The 18,050-nt window shown below is 40.3% G+C and overlaps 1 protein-coding gene across 1 annotated transcript in view; it reads right to left on the reverse strand.

Moving 5' to 3' along the window:
- Positions 1–833: 833 nt before the first annotated feature.
- The window catches only part of wdr11 (WD repeat domain 11), a 50,369-nt gene continuing 33,152 nt past the window's right edge, over positions 834–18,050 (reverse strand). The window contains exons 17-29 of the mRNA XM_018738135.2: positions 17,439–17,545; positions 17,241–17,355; positions 15,353–15,524; positions 14,962–15,070; positions 14,590–14,652; positions 14,034–14,099; positions 12,929–13,106; positions 9,048–9,143; positions 6,883–7,048; positions 6,409–6,506; positions 6,168–6,313; positions 5,777–5,856; positions 834–3,807 (exon numbers count right to left, since the gene is read on the reverse strand). Of these exons, the coding sequence (XP_018593651.1) occupies positions 3,614–3,807; positions 5,777–5,856; positions 6,168–6,313; positions 6,409–6,506; positions 6,883–7,048; positions 9,048–9,143; positions 12,929–13,106; positions 14,034–14,099; positions 14,590–14,652; positions 14,962–15,070; positions 15,353–15,524; positions 17,241–17,355; positions 17,439–17,545 (1,590 nt within the window). The 3' untranslated portion in view covers positions 834–3,613. The remainder of the gene's footprint in view (positions 3,808–5,776; positions 5,857–6,167; positions 6,314–6,408; positions 6,507–6,882; positions 7,049–9,047; positions 9,144–12,928; positions 13,107–14,033; positions 14,100–14,589; positions 14,653–14,961; positions 15,071–15,352; positions 15,525–17,240; positions 17,356–17,438; positions 17,546–18,050) is intronic.

The following is an 18,050-nucleotide window of genomic DNA, read 5'->3' on the forward strand; positions in this document are numbered from 1 at the left end:
CTCAAGAAAGTGCGGTTAAGGGCCAGTCATAATTTTATATCATTAACAAAAGGCAGGTGTGAACTCCTATAAACACACATGAAGAAGGTTTGAAGTGGAGGATTCTCGTTTTCACTGTTCCCGTACCGTGCGGAAGAAAGTTACCCAACTTGCACTGAAAAATGTCAGTTGTTAATGGAAAAGTTTTAAGACTGTATGTATGAAAAAGTTTCAGAAAGGCAATATAATAATGAAAAATAACGTAGAAATACATTTCACTGCTAGAGTTGTCAGTGGTTTACCTGTGATTTATCCTTTTGTTGATGTATTACAGAAGGGCACTTCACAGGTTTTTACTTTTCAATTTACACTAGTCATAGGAGTCGTCCCCATGGATCTTAAATACTGCGGCGCCATCTAGTGTTGTCCTTTTGTACAACCTGCAAAATATTTATGTTACATACTGTATCTCTTTCTACACATACATAGTACACACACGCATAGAAAGAGGCTTCATATAAGTCCTATTCACTTTAAGAGACATCAGTTGAGCTCTAAGGTGGTTTAAGGTTCTTTACAAACTGAGAGACAAAGATTTTGAGATATTTGCCTTTATGTTTTTCAAAACAATCAAGCAAAATAGTCATTTATATATTCATATAGTCACTTTTCCAGTAACCACCTGAACACAGGACTGGTATTAAAACAGACAACACCACTTGATCCAGTGTACAGCAAGATACATATTTGCCAGAATGAACACGGATTACTGAAAAATTTCGACATCAGAGACACGATTCAACAACAGTCACGACATCACCACCGTGTGTGAACAAAGCCCAACATTGCTTATGTATCATTTGTTTATGGAATTTATTAAACATTTTTGCAGTAATAACATGCAGAATACCACCAAATACATGGGATCAGATACATTTCACACGGCAATACACAGATACTGCAGTGGTCCACACGTCATATTAACTCAAAGATCTCTTGACAACTGCTGGTTTAAATCTTTGATCTATCTGCTGATCACAAAGCACTACCTTTGGGCTGCTAGAAATCACACATTTCAGGGAGCAAACAAGAAATGGCCAGACAGCTAACCAGCTACTGATACATGGTTCTAGTGTGTGTTGCCCTTCGGCAATGCGTAACAAACGGTGTTTTCACAAAAGAGCGTCGTAACTTTTTTGTTAATTCCTGCTCCAGGAATGATTCACACTTATTTCATTAACTACCGTTATGAATAAAGATGCATGAAGTCACACTTTTGGTTGGAGCACCACTGACCTGTCTTTCTGTTCCTCAATGGTAAAATTCCTTCTGTCTCAGAAATAAAAATGAAATCAAAAGAATTAAAAGTAGTTTAAAAAAAGGGGGATCTAGAAAAATCATCCAAAAAAGTGGAAAAATAAGTATTACTGTAGTAAAACAGAATGAGTAGCAAAGACAGAGACCAAAAAGGAGGCTGAGCCCGGCTCAGTCTAGCTGGTTCCGATCCGATTCAGGAGTACCTACAACAGGCTCGCCTCACGCTGCGTGCTTACAATATCTGCAGGGCTCACACAGGCTGCCCTGTTCTGCATTTTGACACATCTGTTTGGTGTCTCACGGAACCATGCATTATTTAACACCTCGTTTAGGACTCCGGGATCCCGAGGACATGGGCCAAGTTGAAAGGAGCACTCAGGGTACCCTTGACTCCTGACACCTCACGACGCGTCTCAGATAATCCTGCCCCGAAGGATTGCGACGCCTTTGAAATGTCTTCACTGTAAGGCCCTTTTAAAACTACGAACGCATCGTACCATCACCATCCGTCCAGATGGGCTGGTAACCACAGGAGTCAGACGCACAGAGATATCTCCAAGATGACGTGATGTCGGATGAGGTCAAGAGCGACGAAAACATCACCTGATCTCCTAACCTACCGCACACCATAGGTCCCAAACAATACAGTCAATGACACATCTCTGAACTTGTACCCAACTTTCTACAATTTTAAACTTTTATCTAGAGAAATGCATTTATTATATATATTACGATACATCCAAAAATGTACAGTATAAAGAATTTTTGGAAGTTACAAAATTATTTTATCCTTCTGGAAAATTTAATTATGTGCCCAGAAGGGATGTAAAGTATAACAGCTATTTGCACAAAGTAAAAAGAAGACAGAAATAACAATCACAAAAAGTGGATCTTATATATTTTCTGTAATAATAAATGACATGAGAAGAATGGCAAAATTGCTCCTGTTTTTCACCTCTTCTACTGTTTCCCTTGAACACCTTCTTTCTTGTGTCTAGAATAAAGTACTTGTGTTCAAGTTCAGTTCAGAGCTTTCTCATGCTCCCATCCAATTATCCATGTGCGCGTAGAGTACAGAACGGATCGAAACCTTAAAAGCGCTCCAGTGCAACACTTCCTTTCATCTTGTTTATCCGAGGACATATTTTGTTTCATTAAATGACGCACCATTTTTGACTATGTGGAGTAAACAGCTCTACCAAGCTACCATGATACAATGCACTTTCCTGCAAATATACAAAAAGTTCATATTAAAATAAAAAAGTATCCTCTCTGGGGTTGGGGGGGGGGGTGCAATAGTTGACCGAAGGGGAGCAACCAACCACAAATCCCATTTATAACAAAATAAACAAAAAGAAAAAAAATCTGTTTCATAGTAGCATACTTCATTAATCTTACCCTACTGGGCATTATCAATACTTTATAATTTTACAGATCATAGAATATGTTTCATAATAATATTCTGCATTATGTAATCCTATGAGGCATTACCAATAATGTATCATTTTACAGTACAATTATTTTGTTAAATTACAGTGCAAACAACTGCCTGGACTGTATATCCTTTATGAACAGAAGACTGGAAAATAACCTATAATGCAGAGTACAAACCTCTTCATACAGTAAACTGACAGAGTGTGAATGAAGACAGAAGCGTTAGTGGTGCACTTTGAAGAGCAGAAGACAGAATGGAAAGTTCAAGCAATAAAAATTCAATGTTGTCAAGTAAACAAAACAGCCAATCCTTCCTTGTGAACTGCACATTCACTTGAATTCAATGAGTTAGTTGAGAGTGCTGAAACAAACCAACACTGTAACCAGGATACTTACTCCACAGCAGTATCACAGCTTCTACGCTGCTATTTGTCGGGTAAGCGCGTAGTAATCACTGTTCTCTTCAGTTCGTGTGCAGGTAATGCAAGAATAGACAGAACTGGCCTCACTCTGATTTATGTCATTCATAGTATTTTATCCATTAAACTGTCACTATTAAAGTGGAATTTCAAGTTTCCACTGAATATTTTCAACTAAAACACAACATCAATGGGTTTATAATGACAAAGTGCAATTTGCTGTTAGCAACAAAATGTCATGAACTTATAAATGATCATACCATGTGGCACATGTTACACTTGCCTGTACACTTACAAACATCACAACTTGCCTGTTTCATTTCTACTTCATTCCTCTCAATAATGTTTTATCTTTTCTGTCTTTCTTGGTTGACCGTTCTGGTACCTCACACTCCCGCACTAGTCTGTCTCCTGTCTACTCAGGCCCTTCCTGCCCCCAGCTCTAACTCTGTGGTCACCAGTCATCACTCAGGGGATAACAGGGGGCTCCCTTGTCCCTCCAGAGCTCCCTCCACCCCATCAGCAGGCTGGAACAGCTCCTCCAGCAGCTCCTCACCAGCACCGCCTGCCCGCGACGCCCACAGCGCAGCCCCCTCGGTTAGGCCCATTGAGCGCAACAGCCTGGCGTAGTCGGCAAAGGCCGAGCCAATCAGCTTATGTGGAGTCAGAGGTCAAGGGAAACGGTGCATACTCGTAGAATATAGTGCACAGATCTACACACACACACAGAAACACAAAGAAACACACAGACACAGAGCTCTAAATGGATACAATAGGAACAGCCAGGCCAAAAAACAAAGCAACATTCTCAAAATGCTTAGTAATCTACAACAAATGCAAATAATTCACATGAGATCTTTGAATAAAAATGTCAGTTCACAAAACAGAAAAATCAATCTCTGGGGCCTTTACCTAGATTCAATTACAGCCTGAAGCGGTTTGTTGATATAAAAACATAAAACATTTATTGGTGCATGCTCCAGAATGGCAGAACTGCACGTTAAGCATTTTATGCAGGTACTTTTTGATTTAGTGGGTTGTAGCGATGATTTTCTTAATTTTACTGTTTTATATCGGAGACTGAACTGCATTTAGCAGCAGAAACAAGAAAACTGATAACTGCTTTTGCTGCTTTGACTTCTGTATTTGTTCATTCATTACGGACAATATAAACATTAATTATACAAGGTAAGCTTAACACAGATGCAGCTTCCAGTCGATTATTTTCTAAGAGTAACTGCGATCAAGACTGAGTCAAGACTAACTTCCTCCCCCATCTTAAAAAGAAGCACTTGAAAAGCTAAAAGTGTGTATGAATAGTAAAGGAAGAAAAGGGCTATTTTACGGAAAATATGAAAAAGTCTCTCCTAGAACAGGTGGTCCCAGGAAACAAGAGTGTTTGAGAAAGTGGGGGAAAAAAAAAATAAAAATTACATCCCCCTGCCTGTCAGTTTTCCCCACAATACACTGCCTGCAGCATAGGCTGATTTTGATAAATGTCAGAGTCATTCAAGGCAGTGGGGTCACAGAGATTTGCAGACAGAGCACACATTCCCCCCCAAGGGAGAGCGTGAGTGACACACAGGGAATTATGGCTATGAAATCAGACTTCCAAGCTATGAGAGCACTGAAGGTCAATTTAGACTGCTTGGCAGACAGGCTGATAGCGTGTCCGTCAAAAAAAGGGAAGAATAACTCAATATGCGCAGCGTATATCCACTGAAAAGCAATGGTTAAAGAAGAGGTGATGTCTGTTGTAAAAGAGATGGGAGACGTTCGGGAATACAGGTTGAATTTACCCATCCCAAAGAGATCTTTTGAGCACGCATCTGTTTTTGCGGCCAAAGGTCCTGAGTTATGACAAAGGCTACTGCGTTTCACTTTGTGTCTGCATTTCCTGCTCAAAAAGCAAAAACAAGTGCGACCCAGTAACGGTGAGAGCAGTGCAGGAGTCCTGACTGGAAATGCTTTTGAAATGCAGAAATTTTCAGTCACCTTCAGATACAATGTGTATTCTTCATGCCATCTCCAAATTTCTGATAGTGTCTACATTTGTTGTATTTGCAAAAATATGCACTTACAATAACAAAGTGATCTTAAGCAAAAATACCTGGATGTCTAATGTGCGAGTGGTAAACAAGGTCTTAAAAAATGGAAGCGCTAAATCAACGAGCTAACAGCTAAATAAAGAAAGTCTAATAAAATGTATCAAAAGCATCATTACTCTGAATTAATATAAATGACTGCACTTTAAAAGTCCAAAAAGAAAAATTTGTAAAGAAAGGTGGGTGGTGGGCGTGGGAAGACAGCGAAGATTAATGCAGAGAGATGAGACCATAGTTATGCAATTAGTAGATCATCTCACTGTTGAATGCATGCAAACAGGGGAGCTGTCCCAGTAACAGTGCTCCAAGCCTTGAACACAAATAGCTGCAATAATTGGAGACCCTGAAATGAAAGGCCATTATGTGTACATCCATGAAGGATGCTTTATGAGTCAGGTCTTTTAACTCACAAACCTATTACCTCGAATTCTGTGAGCTCTAGAGGGGAGCCAAACAGTAACCATCCATCAGATGCTATTCTCTGAATGCCGATGTAAGAACCGCGGCTTTTTGAAAGGATATTGGTGCTGTCGTTGGCCTCCATCACGCCGTACTTCAAGCAGGCTTCAATGAAGAGTGCAGCTCTGTCAAAGTACCTCATGCTACAAGGACAGAGTAAAAAAAAAACACACTTGAGTGGAGTGTGTAGATGGTGGACTCACTGCTCCACTTGTTCAGCATTCTTACCCCTTCTTGGGTAAATCTAATTTAGGAATTCGCCCACACACTTTACCTCCCCCCAACGCATTGGCATTCACTGCAGACTTACCGCGGGGTTTCAGAGACCCAGACGAGAGCGGATCGATAGCTCTGCTCATTATAAATTCTCAGAGGCCCTTTGATGTCATTTCTATGTAAATGCAGCCGGCGCTATAGGCAGGGATTGGAGGATGGGAAGAATTGAGGCTCTTACCTGTGGAGCATCTCCCCCACCTTTTGGAAGCAGCCCAGGGAGAGCAGTACTAAGATGGCTTTGGACTTTTGGTTCACCTGGGGGGAACACAAGTGCTCTGCCCAGCGCTTCAGCACATCAGATGCCTCGACCGAGTTCAGACGTACCTTGGGGAGAGAAATGGAGGAGCGGTAGGGAGCAGGAACATACGTAGAATCACCAGCATCTTATTTAATTTCTCAAAGAGACACAAAGAGCACACCTTTGCCAGCCAGGCAGCACGGTTCCATTCCCCGTAAGTCTGCAGGTAGCGGCAGGCATCGGCTGCTTTGTCTATCAAACAGAGCAACTGTACCCCCTCTGTAGTGAGAAAGCGAGCGACAAACAGGATAATTTGTAAAACAGAGAAGACATAATTACCCACAAACAGTGGGGACTAGTGGGTACCATTTTCAGAAAGGCATTTTCGAGGCATAAAACTAAATTGCCTGTATCATCATCTGAAAGGAGGAACATATTTAGTCTCATCTCAGGGACTGTGTCTAATGGAAAAAAGGGCAGGTAGACCATCTTGGCTAATTATGTTGTAGTGAAGATATTTCTACTGGAGCATTGGTAATGCACACATACTGACCCCTGTTACGACAGAATAAAGGAGTGGCAGCAAAAGTTACCCCGGAGAACATATGGATGGAGGTGGATTTTGAGCAAGAGGGCAGAGGGGTAATGGGCACACCTGCCAGCTTTCCATTGGCAATCATATTGGTGGCAACTAGCTTGATAGTGCTTTGGGAGGGTCCAGAGGACGTGATGGTAGTGACCAGGCACGCCTTGAGCGAGTCGCAGTAATAATTGTGGTTGTCTGCGCTCGTCTCCAGCAGCAACTGCACTGCCCGGTCCGTCTGGTATGAAAAGAGAGAGGATCACACAATTAGTCCCCACCAGGAACCATTAAAAGAAAATTTAAGCAGAAATGCATAGAATAAAATTATAGTATAAGAATTCTGACTGATGTGGAGGAAAAAAAAAGTGAGAAATCATAAGAAAAACGGCGGCAATATTTTGGCCTTCTTTGCTGGTAACAGTTTGTTAACAGTAATCCATTAACATGAATGTAACACTAAAATTACAAAAAATTCTATTTAGTTTACTGGAATGCTTGAGTACATAGCATGTCAATTAAATAATTTAGCTAGGACACTTTTCCCCCAAAACAGTGCTATTGTTAACTGCAATTTCCAGCACTGGGACTTTTTGATCGCAAAGGAACAAGTTATTTGAATCATTTCCAGATTTGAAGAATGCTTTATTCCTCTTATATCTTTATACTTATATATAAGTCTTATACTTCCCATCCATTCCCCACTATTGCCTTTCTCTCTGATAAAATGCCTTGCAAATATATCCTCAACATTTTAATTGAGCTGCCTAACAGCAGTATGGTTATGTACAGTAAAAGTAATTTATAGTGATGTTTCAGCTCCTTTTAATATTTTCCTTCCTATTTTCTCCACCCTTCCATGCAATACCATAAAGGCACAGCGATGGGCTACCAAGATTACAGAGAAGCACAGAAGAAATAATGAACAAAGTGAGGGGGCCAGTGCTTTGATTACACTTAATGACGGACGAGGACACCACGGTCGTTTATCGAACCCTCTACACACAGCAGAGGCAACCCTTTCACAGCAGGTCGCCAGCTCCCACTGATGGACATGATTTAACACCTTACCTTCATTACTACAAGATGACAGGGTCATTCTGCTACATAGTATAACTAAAACCTTAAATTTTTCTCCATATTTTAATAATGAATCCATAAAAAGGATTTACTGTACAAACAACAAACTCGCCTAATGCACAAAGCATGCGACTACTCTGGTTATACACTCCATAATGCTTAATTTTAACAGTCTAATCTTAATCTATAAAGTCACAAATTCTGCTGCGAAAGAAAGAAAGAGTGGATTGAGCGCTACATGAGCACGTGCGTCTGACTTCGTCCCTTCAGCAGTGGATGCAAATCCATGGTTGTGGTGTAGTCTACATACAAAACTGTCACACTTTTTAAGATCCAAGAACTGCCAGGACCTCGGTTTATGCTTGATTTGGACTTCCAGGCTCAATGAGGTACAGCAAATGGTTCTAAAAACCCAGTGCTTCTCCCAGCCAGCATTAGACAGCAGGTTGGGTTCTGCGGCAGTAACAAAGAATTTTGATAAGGCCACCAGGCACCTGGAAAAGCCGGGGAGGATGTCTAAGATATGAGAGAAGGACCGGGCTCATTACAGTTCCGCCCACAGCTGTCTGCAACTTACAAGGAAGGGAGTGCAAACCTCAGCAGAGCACAAGTCAAAGACCATATCCCCAGTGAGCCTCAGAGCTCCTTTCAAAAGCATTCAAAAAACATCAATTTGGAACCAGCTAGAAAGCTCAGACATGATTACAACCAGCCTCGCTGCCTCACACAACCTTTGGCAATCAAAATAAACAGCACTAACAGTGGTACTGCACCATAGCAGTATAGCATGATAACTAGGTTACTAACCCTAACCCAAAAAAGAAGAAATCTTAATTGGAAAAGTATTTGAATTCTGTACTAATGTCAAGAGGAGAGTTCCTGCAAAATGTCAGCAGGTGTTAATCTGCAGCATTTTAATTATCTTGCATCCTATCCTGCCAGAGCTTAATTTGAGCAGAGTCGTGGATGAGCAAAGCAGGATGCCTATGTGTGCTCGCAGACAGGGATCCAGAGGAGCGATGGAAGTCATCTGGCACCATTTCTAGGATCAACAGTCCAGCTGCTACTGGTGTTTATTCTGCTGGTGACAGCTGTTGGTGGACAGAAAAACTAAGCTCTTTATAATATCACAAGACAGTATCACCTTTGCAATGACTCACCTGTCCCAACAGGAGGAGCTGGTCAGCACATTTCTTGGTGTGCTCATAGCTGGATCTTTTCATTTCCTGTAGGTGAACTCGCTCCAGCTGAAATTTCTGTCATATGGTAAGGGAAAGCATAATGGAAAAAAATAAAGGAGAAAACCAGCAAATGAGTCAGTGACTGAAATAAGTAGTAAAGCCACACATTACTTGTTCAGCTCAAATCCCACTAACAATAAAATGGTACCGACTCTTACTCTGCAACAGGTCTTAAACACACAGTCCAGTGCCGAATTTAATGCTTTTTTTGTGCAGTGATTCAACTGTGAGTGTCAGTTCAAGAAAAACAGATGGAATGCTAACAGATGTTGACCACATTTCTGCTATGAAAATAGAGCTAATAAGGGATAGAGCACAAACTATGAAGTCAATAAAATACATGAACACTGACAAAATGTAAGCAAGAGTTAGAAATAATAAAGATTACACCAAAACAAAGTTTTAACAGGTTGTTCAACCACTGCTTGGGAACATTTTCCTGCCACCAGCTGAGATTACATATAATCAACAAAGAAAAAACAATGCAGTGTTTCCTGAAAGTGGTGTTGATAAAACTGGTGGGAAACATCAATTAAAGAATAACAACATGAGCAGAAGTCACTTTTCAAAATGCAAAATGACTAATTATGTAAAAGTGTGAAAAATGATCCATGGAGAAATCAGCTTGAAAGCAAAAACAGCAAAGGTATCGCACACAAAGCTCTTCCTCCGGCAGCACACAGGTAGCAGATATCTTTGATAAATCCTAAATAATTAAACCTAAAGTTGCAGTCACATACTGTCTTGCTGATGAATTTACTGTTAAGTTACAGTTAACGCTCAGTACTGTACATTTAAGGTACCAAAGTCCCTTATTAGCAGCACTACCAGAACTGAATTATAAATTAGAACTTTTCAGTGCTGAAAGGACGAGGAATAGTAAAAAATAAATTTCCACAGAATTTCAGAAATTTGTGTACAAATACTAAAATTTCAATCAATCAGTATAGAGGTATTAGATAAAGAAATGTGCCAGCACAAAAATTGTCTGTCGGGCACAAATTCAGTTTGAACAAAATAAACCCATTTCTTTGCAGTTCTTTATCTGCATCAGGTTTCCGTGCTTGAGTTTATGTTTGACTGACACGGAAAATTTCTCTCGCCCAATGTATGATTTTTAAGAAAGTGCATAGAAAATATTCCTAGCTCAAGGCCTGGCATGGCTGAAATGATAAAAATGAGATGAAAGCCACAAAGCTGTAACAAACATTATGATGAAAAGTGCGTGTCTCCCAATCAAAACGAACATCATAAGTACTAAGTTTACCTTGAAAATCTATTTTAAAAGCAATCTGTACCTTTACCTTAAAATTTATTTTTTAAAACCACTGGTGACCATTTCTGAATTTTCTTTAACTCATGGAATTGACAAATGCCAAAAACCCGAATTATCCATCTGTGCCCGGGCATGTATGGAAGTCTTTGCAAATAGAGGACCTGAATATCCACATGTTAATCTGTAATACATGGTGCCACTACCATCAACATCACTGTAATTCTTAGTTTCTGTGAAGAGACGAGAAAAAAACGTTTTTTGGTTTGAAATATTTGTTATTTCCAATTATACTGAGCTATTACTGGAGCAGTGTACTCTAATAAATTCTTGGTAATTCCTTTTCACCTGTGCAAACTACCAGCTCATGTGTGAAGCAGTTCTGTTCTCTCCTGTGTAAGTCCTGTCCCCTCACACATGTGCAGGAAGGTATCATCTGGCCTCAGATTTTCCTTTGGGAAACCTGACTAATCGTCATCTCGATCTAGATCTGCTAGACTGCCTGAGCTGTGAGGTGAGGGAATATCACGACAGCAGAGTCGACGTGTGTTTCTGGGGGACAGTGGTCATGGACCCACGCTTCGCAACCAGGGCCGGATAAAAAGAACCACAGCCTTTGTGAATGTCTCTTTGATGCTGCTACGTACTGCATTCTTGGACACAAGAAATTAGTTGAATTAAGCATGTATAAAAGCATGTTTTAGATTAGTAGGAATAAAGCATCACATCTTTATTCATTCATTACTTCATTATGTTGAATATCAGTGCAAGGTTGCAAGGTCTAAAGTCTATTGAAAATCATAAGAAGTGAGATGTGGTACAACCTAGACAGGGCACTAGTTCGTCAATCATGCTATCAAATGTATTGAAAGTGTGGAACACAAAAATACCAGTACATTTCCATTTATTTATTTATTTACCATAAATAATTTATCATAATCATTTTCATCATAATTTATTTTCTCCAATGCGACTTCCAATGAATGCTGGGTAGTACATAGTATTTAGGCCACACCATTTCTCCCAATCTGCCTTACCATTACAATAATAAAAAACACTGTAACAATATTACCTCTAACTTCAAGGGCATGCTTCATTTATTCCCATGTTGCAGAAAAAGGCGATGGCTGGAAATCTACATACTATGCTCATTACCTAGAATTTCTTTCTCATGAGAGTGATAACCAAATCAGAAGACAATTACTGCACATTTTTTTGTTCTCAATAATTGCACATTTTTTTGTTCTCTAAATCTTAATTTCAGTTTCTTAAATTTTAGCTTTAATTCAGTACCCTGTACATTTTTTAAAAACTTTGATTATATTCTCATCTTTTTTTTAAAATATATTTCTCTTTTAAGTATACTGTCTCTGCACAGTCTACAGAGTTGACTAGATTAACATTTCACTACAGGTTGTATGTGTGTATAAATGAGTGTGTGTATAAATAAAATCTTGAATCTTGAATTAATTAGCAATGCAAATTAAGCTGATCTCAAATAACCAATGAATTCAGTGAGATGATGTAATAGATTAGAGAAGTATCCAAAATTAGGAAAAAGTTACTCAGTGTTGTTTTAAAGTAGAAGTTGTGTCATTTTCCTTTCTCCTTGATACAGTCCCTAGTCTCAATGAACTCAATAAAAGGTATCTAGACTAAATATAGGCATCCAAACTCATAAAACCACACAGTACCCAGCTGTACTAAAGGGCTTCAAAATCTTATTATCGAGAGTAACATTACAACTCCTACAATTTTCCAGGCAATGCATTCTTAACCTTCTTATGTCACAAGAGTATTACAAGAACAACTAAGATAAATCACCTTATTTAAGGGTACAGTGCACTAGCAGCTCTTTCCAGCATTTCAAAGCCAGTGTGTCAAGGTTTAGTACTTTAACCCTTCCTGTAGCCTAGAAATATAGATAGAATAAAACTATGAAATAAATAAAGATATGGGACTCCATAAAATTTTTGCGCAGCACTCTTGCATGAATACCGCGCCGTAGTGTCCAACAAAGCCACCCGTGGCAACATTCCATAACTGTCATCTCAATTCACCAACCAACTTCACACCGACAGAAAGATCAATACCTGCATCTAAAACACCTTTCCCTCTAACCCATCTTCTGATTGATAGCCCAGGGCAAGATTAGTGTTATCCTTACAGACTGCTTGCCAAAGTACAGTGTTTTATTGCCCTTCGCTATATGTGGCAAATGTGTTCGACCCAAGCTGAAGCTCCAGACCATTAAGGACCGATTTCCAGCTGGGTTTGAAGGAAGAAGTGATGATAAAGATGGTGATTAAAGTACAACCCAAGGTCAAGGTCAAGAGCATTGACCGTAAAGTCAGATTAAAAAGAAACCCACACTGACTTTGACAGTCTCCTGACAACATGTAAGGGAAAATCCCCATGTTGACATGACAGATGGCCACTGGTATTCAGTTACACTCCCATCTCGAGTTGGTTTTTCCACATTCTGCTACTGGACCATGTTTCTGCGGGAGAGCTGGCCACACCTCACCTGGAAATAGGTGCTCTCACACAGTGTGTCATGGCAGATGTCCAGGTGGCTCTGTGGCATCCCCTCAGCCTGGGTGCCACTGGTGACAGGCACGCCCAGCTGGCATGCCTCTGAGAAGGACTGCAGGTAGTGTGCTGCCACTGTCCAGAACTGAAGGTCTGACTCATCTCCGAACAGCCTGTGGTGAGTCGGAAACCACAGGAATACACTGACTTAAGGTCCTTCCATCAGGGACAAAGACATTAAACTTAAAACAGGAGAGATGAGACATTTACAGTGTGGTAGAAAGTAGGGGTCATTTTAGGATGGAAGACATTTATTTTAATTGAGAACTGGGACTGTACCCTTTCTTTGCTTTTTTTTTCTTCAAAATTAACTTATGCAGCAGCAGCAATTTCATTCTTTTGCTTTCATGAATAAATGTACAGTAATGTACCTTTAGTTTTCATCTGGGATGAGTGAGAGAAAAGTTCTGTGCATTCGATTCCTCTTAGTCATTCTGTTTTTCGTTTCTATTTCACGACCAGTCCCTGTTTTGTGTCTACATGTTTATAATAGAATTTCTTCATTGCCAGACTCCTGGTAGAGTGCCAAAGTCCTGCCCACAGTGGCCACATTAGTCAAAAGCTTTTTTGTACCATCCTGAATAAGATGCTTTTGTGTTTTGTGCTGAGTGTGTGTGTGTGGATAAGAGCATCTGGCAAATGGAAGATAAATAAACTCTTGTCGCCAGGGTCCAGTTTAGAGGTTTGTCCTCTTTCCCTGGGTAAGACCTAACTTGGAGAACGGGGAGCGATAAGAAGTCTTTTGAAATGAGAAAATGTATGGAGGAAGCTTCCATTAACATCAAGGTCAAAAAGCAGTCTTAAAACTGCTGCCCAAAAGATGTGCTGGGAGTTTTGGGATGGGTAGATAAAACGCCCCAGTAGCCAAGGCTGTCTATCTCAGATGCTCGATAAAAGATAGCATTTTCACATTTTGGACCAGATGGATGGTAGTAAAGTGCAGTCCTTCCTTCCTCCATATTGCTGGCAAAATGACAACAACCACACAACATACCTACACAGGAGGCCACGGGAATTTACGAGGACTAATGGGGACTCACCGGGTCACGAACAGGCATCTCTGTAGCAGATTCAGCTCAGGGTCCAGAAGAACACTTTTGATATCACTGAACACAGATTAAAAAACAAAACATACTTTAAATTACTCATTAAAGGAATAGGAAGGCAGGAGAAAGAAAATAGATTTTTTTTCCTATCTGTTAAATGAGGGCAATGCTGTAGGCAAAACAATAGATTCCTGCCATTAAAGAAAATGCAACTTAAGGGAAGCCATTTCGTCAACTGGAATGAAAACAAGATTAGTAGCAGCTGATGGCTTGTTGATTTTTTTTTTTTTTTTTTTGGTTTCTGCACATATGCAAAAAATATAATACAGTACAAAACATTAAAAAAAAATTCTAAGTGTTATCCAAACAGTGTTCCCTTCCAAAGACAGGAACTGACTCACAATCCCAGCAAAAGTGTGGAGGGAGAACAAACAGAGGTGGATTTGAAATGTCTAGTTTCTTTTCTTTTACATCCTCTCCACACTATCCGATTCTTTCAGGACTGCCCCATGGCCTTCTCCGAGCATGCCATCTGCCGAGAACGACTCACTTGGAAAGGGAATTCAGCTGTTCCTGGATCAGCCCCTTAATTTCTTCTTTTTCTGTGTAGTCTCTAAATAGAGGAGGGAAAATGAGCAGTTATGAGGTTGAAATTGAGGCACAGACAGTCTCCATGTATCCTATCCAATCACCAGATGTAGATTTACTCGAGCATCCAGGTCTGTCCAGGCTTCAATTAATTTCAAACATCCCACATCACAGATCTCTAACCTTGCTCTGAAGAACCACAGTTGGGAATTACTGCTGCTGTCTATCTCGGAGTGCTCCAGGTGAATCACACTGGAGATGCGTATGGCTCTTCTTCCTGAATGACAAAAGGGGTCTCTAGCAGAGTATGGGTGGTGTGCAGCAGGGTACCTACACCTGAGTGATGTCCATGGTGAAGGAACCAGACCAGGGCTGCAGCAGAAGGAAGGCTTTCAGGGTGAGGGCAGCACGGGGTGGCAGCAGGTATGGACACCACACAGGATCTACAAGATAGAGGGAGGGGGCAGGATTCAGATTATTTTGAATTTGGTTTTGGCATCAGTGTTACTATTTGAATATTCAGTACTGTCATGCCAGAAAACAGGAGGGAACTGACAGGGTTTGCACCCTCCACATGTTCTTTAAAACTCTCTAGTGTTCAATAATAAGGCCCTGAGCACTAGCAGAGAGCAATAACAAACGTATTACATTAAATATTATTTTGCTTTGTGTGTTCTCCTATCCAGTCACGTCATTTTGTTTCATTCCTCTCCTTGCCCCCTCACCAGTAAGGTCCTGTTCATCCATTCTGTAACTTGCAGATTTCATGGCCATCTCCAGCACCCGGATGCACCCATCATCCGATGCCAAGACCACCTTGTCTGAGGTGCACCAGTCGATGTCCAGGATGCGGTGGTTCACATTGCGCCCCACCCTGAGGCTGCTGACCATCTGGATCTGGTTTGCACGAGGGGAGCAGGTGTGGCAACATGATAATGTCTACTTTAGCAGTGCTCTACATCACACAAGATGAACCCTTCTTTAGACACCAACAAGAAATTAAGACAAGTGTACCCTATGATATCTGACTACAATGGTTTATCATATATACTCGCAGAGGACATAAAGGCCATTTGTTCTAAATAGCTACAATCGTTACCGTTTGACATTTATTGTTTCTGTGTGGCTGCAAATGATAAAGCCCTGCAACTGCAAATGGCTGCACTGAAATCGTTTTGCTTTTTTTACTCAACACCCAACATCCTAGGCTCGGTTACATGCACTTCCTTCTGCAGCTAGGGCAGCAGCAATGGCCGTGAAAATTCAGAAGTATCGACAACGAGGTCTGATATTTTCAAAGGGCACTTCGCAGTTCTTAAAACCCACTATTTCACCTGAGACTTTGAAACATAGCTGTCAAAGAAGAACTGGTGTGTTTCAGAGCCAATGCAGACACCTCCTTCACTCCAAAGAGCCTGTCATTCTTTTGATATCGCACCATTTGCCAGAGAGATAGACCTAGTGCAAGCAGGGAAAGAGCAATACCCTCAAAGCCAATGTTGAGAATCCCTGGGGAGATACCTGTGTGTTTAGGGTGCCAAAGCTACATTTACATCAGACTGTTTACCAAGCTTCTGTGACATTTTAAAAGGAAAAGAACACCTAAAATAAGGAGGAAAATATAAATACCACCTTTTTTGGCTGTTCATGTACAATATACCATACATTGGTACATGACTTTTACAAACATTTTGACTTGCTTGAGATTTTCATGGAGGATGTTGTGCATGCTTATACTACAATGAAAGTAACTCAGATTTAGTAGTATTATGTCTAGGGAATATCAAATTAAATTTTTCAGAGCATCTTTTGTTCTGTGTTTTACACATACATGTGAATGTGCCTGTGAACTACATGGTCTGTGCAAAAAAAATAAAACAGAAATAAAGTGTGAGAAATATTTACTGATGTTTCTTACTCTAATTTTTGTTATTCCCTTAGTTAACCACTTAGACCTTGAGAGTTAATGGTACATTGAAAAAAACAGACTGTTCAAAAGGATGTTAATTCAAACAAACAACCATTACAAGTGGAATAATGCATTTTGCCTGCAGGTAAACAGGATACTGGCAAAAGTAGTTGTAAATATTAAAATTAAAGAATGAACATGCTGTGCAAATGCCATGTTACTGTTTAACAGATGGGTATGTCAGTGTCTGGCTCAAATGTTGTCTGAGAATATATTCAGAACCATAATGTCAGAAAATTTAAGTGGACAGGTATGAATCAGCATCTGACAAAACTGCCAGCTGCCATTTTTTATAATAATACTGTGGTTTATTGAAATTATTCATTTGTCCAGAGATTATATAAAACAGCCGATGAATGCCATGGCCTCTAGGAACAGCTAATTTCTTTATTAACACCATCTTTTTTGAGACAGGCTGCATGTTATGGTTGGAGTTTTCTGTGCTTTATGAAATAAGACAATTAAGTTCTAAATTTTTATTCCTCTGTAAGAACCCTGCTCAAGGGTACTGCAGCAGCTGACCAACAAAAGTAGGATAAGATTTAAGCCCATGTTTACTGAGCACAGCACTTTACCAGGCATAACCTTAACCACCACTTCTGTCAGGTTTTGCTGTGCGGTTCTCCTCCCCTCGAAAGTCTCACCTCTTTGGTGTCCCACACCTCAGCCCCATCTGCGTACATAACCAGCAGCTTCTGGTTGCCCTTGCCTGGAGCAAAGCGGATCTTCTTTATCCAACCTCGGTGTGTGGGCACACCCCTGAGGAGGGAGGAATGCAAAAAATATCAGTGAGGGAGGGACACGCACACACACAAGTAGTGCCTGGCTACACACAAGCATACCTGGAGAGGCGGGCCTTCAGGTCCCAGAAATTGAGGTTCCCATCCACGTCTCCCAGGACCAAAGTGTCACCCTTCCAGGCGATGCAAGCAATGCTACCCATACTTCCCTGAGGCACAAAAAATTCACCAATATTTATTAAAACACAACAGTATTCAACTGCAAAGATTAATTTAGATTTTCTGTTAAACTGACTATAACCTATACTTCACACATAATTTGACCCATGGGATAAGAAAAACCACATGTGCATTGTTATAGACATAAAGTCAAATGTCCAGGCTTGCTTTATGTTCAGGTTTGTAAGCTGTTAATTCTGTGGTAAATTTCCTTGTTTCCTAAAGCCACTAAAAACAACATGCCAATTATAAGAGTGTTTTTGGATTTAGAGAAATAGTTTCCAGTCTTCAAGAAAGGAACGCTTTCTTAGAGTGAGAGTGGGGAAGGAAGCAGTCCAAATTACACAAAATCATTGGCTTTCTTATTTGATTTCCTGTTCTCTTTCTGGTTGGTTGGCCCTGTCAGGATACGAAAGGATATGTGAACTGAAATTCAATAGTTGTGCTTGTGCTTTAGTGGAAGGTGTACAAATGTTCAGTCTATTCCACCTATTT

This window comes from Scleropages formosus, chromosome 8 (assembly GCF_900964775.1).
Source record: "Scleropages formosus chromosome 8, fSclFor1.1, whole genome shotgun sequence".
NCBI classification, from domain to species: domain Eukaryota; kingdom Metazoa; phylum Chordata; class Actinopteri; order Osteoglossiformes; family Osteoglossidae; genus Scleropages; species Scleropages formosus.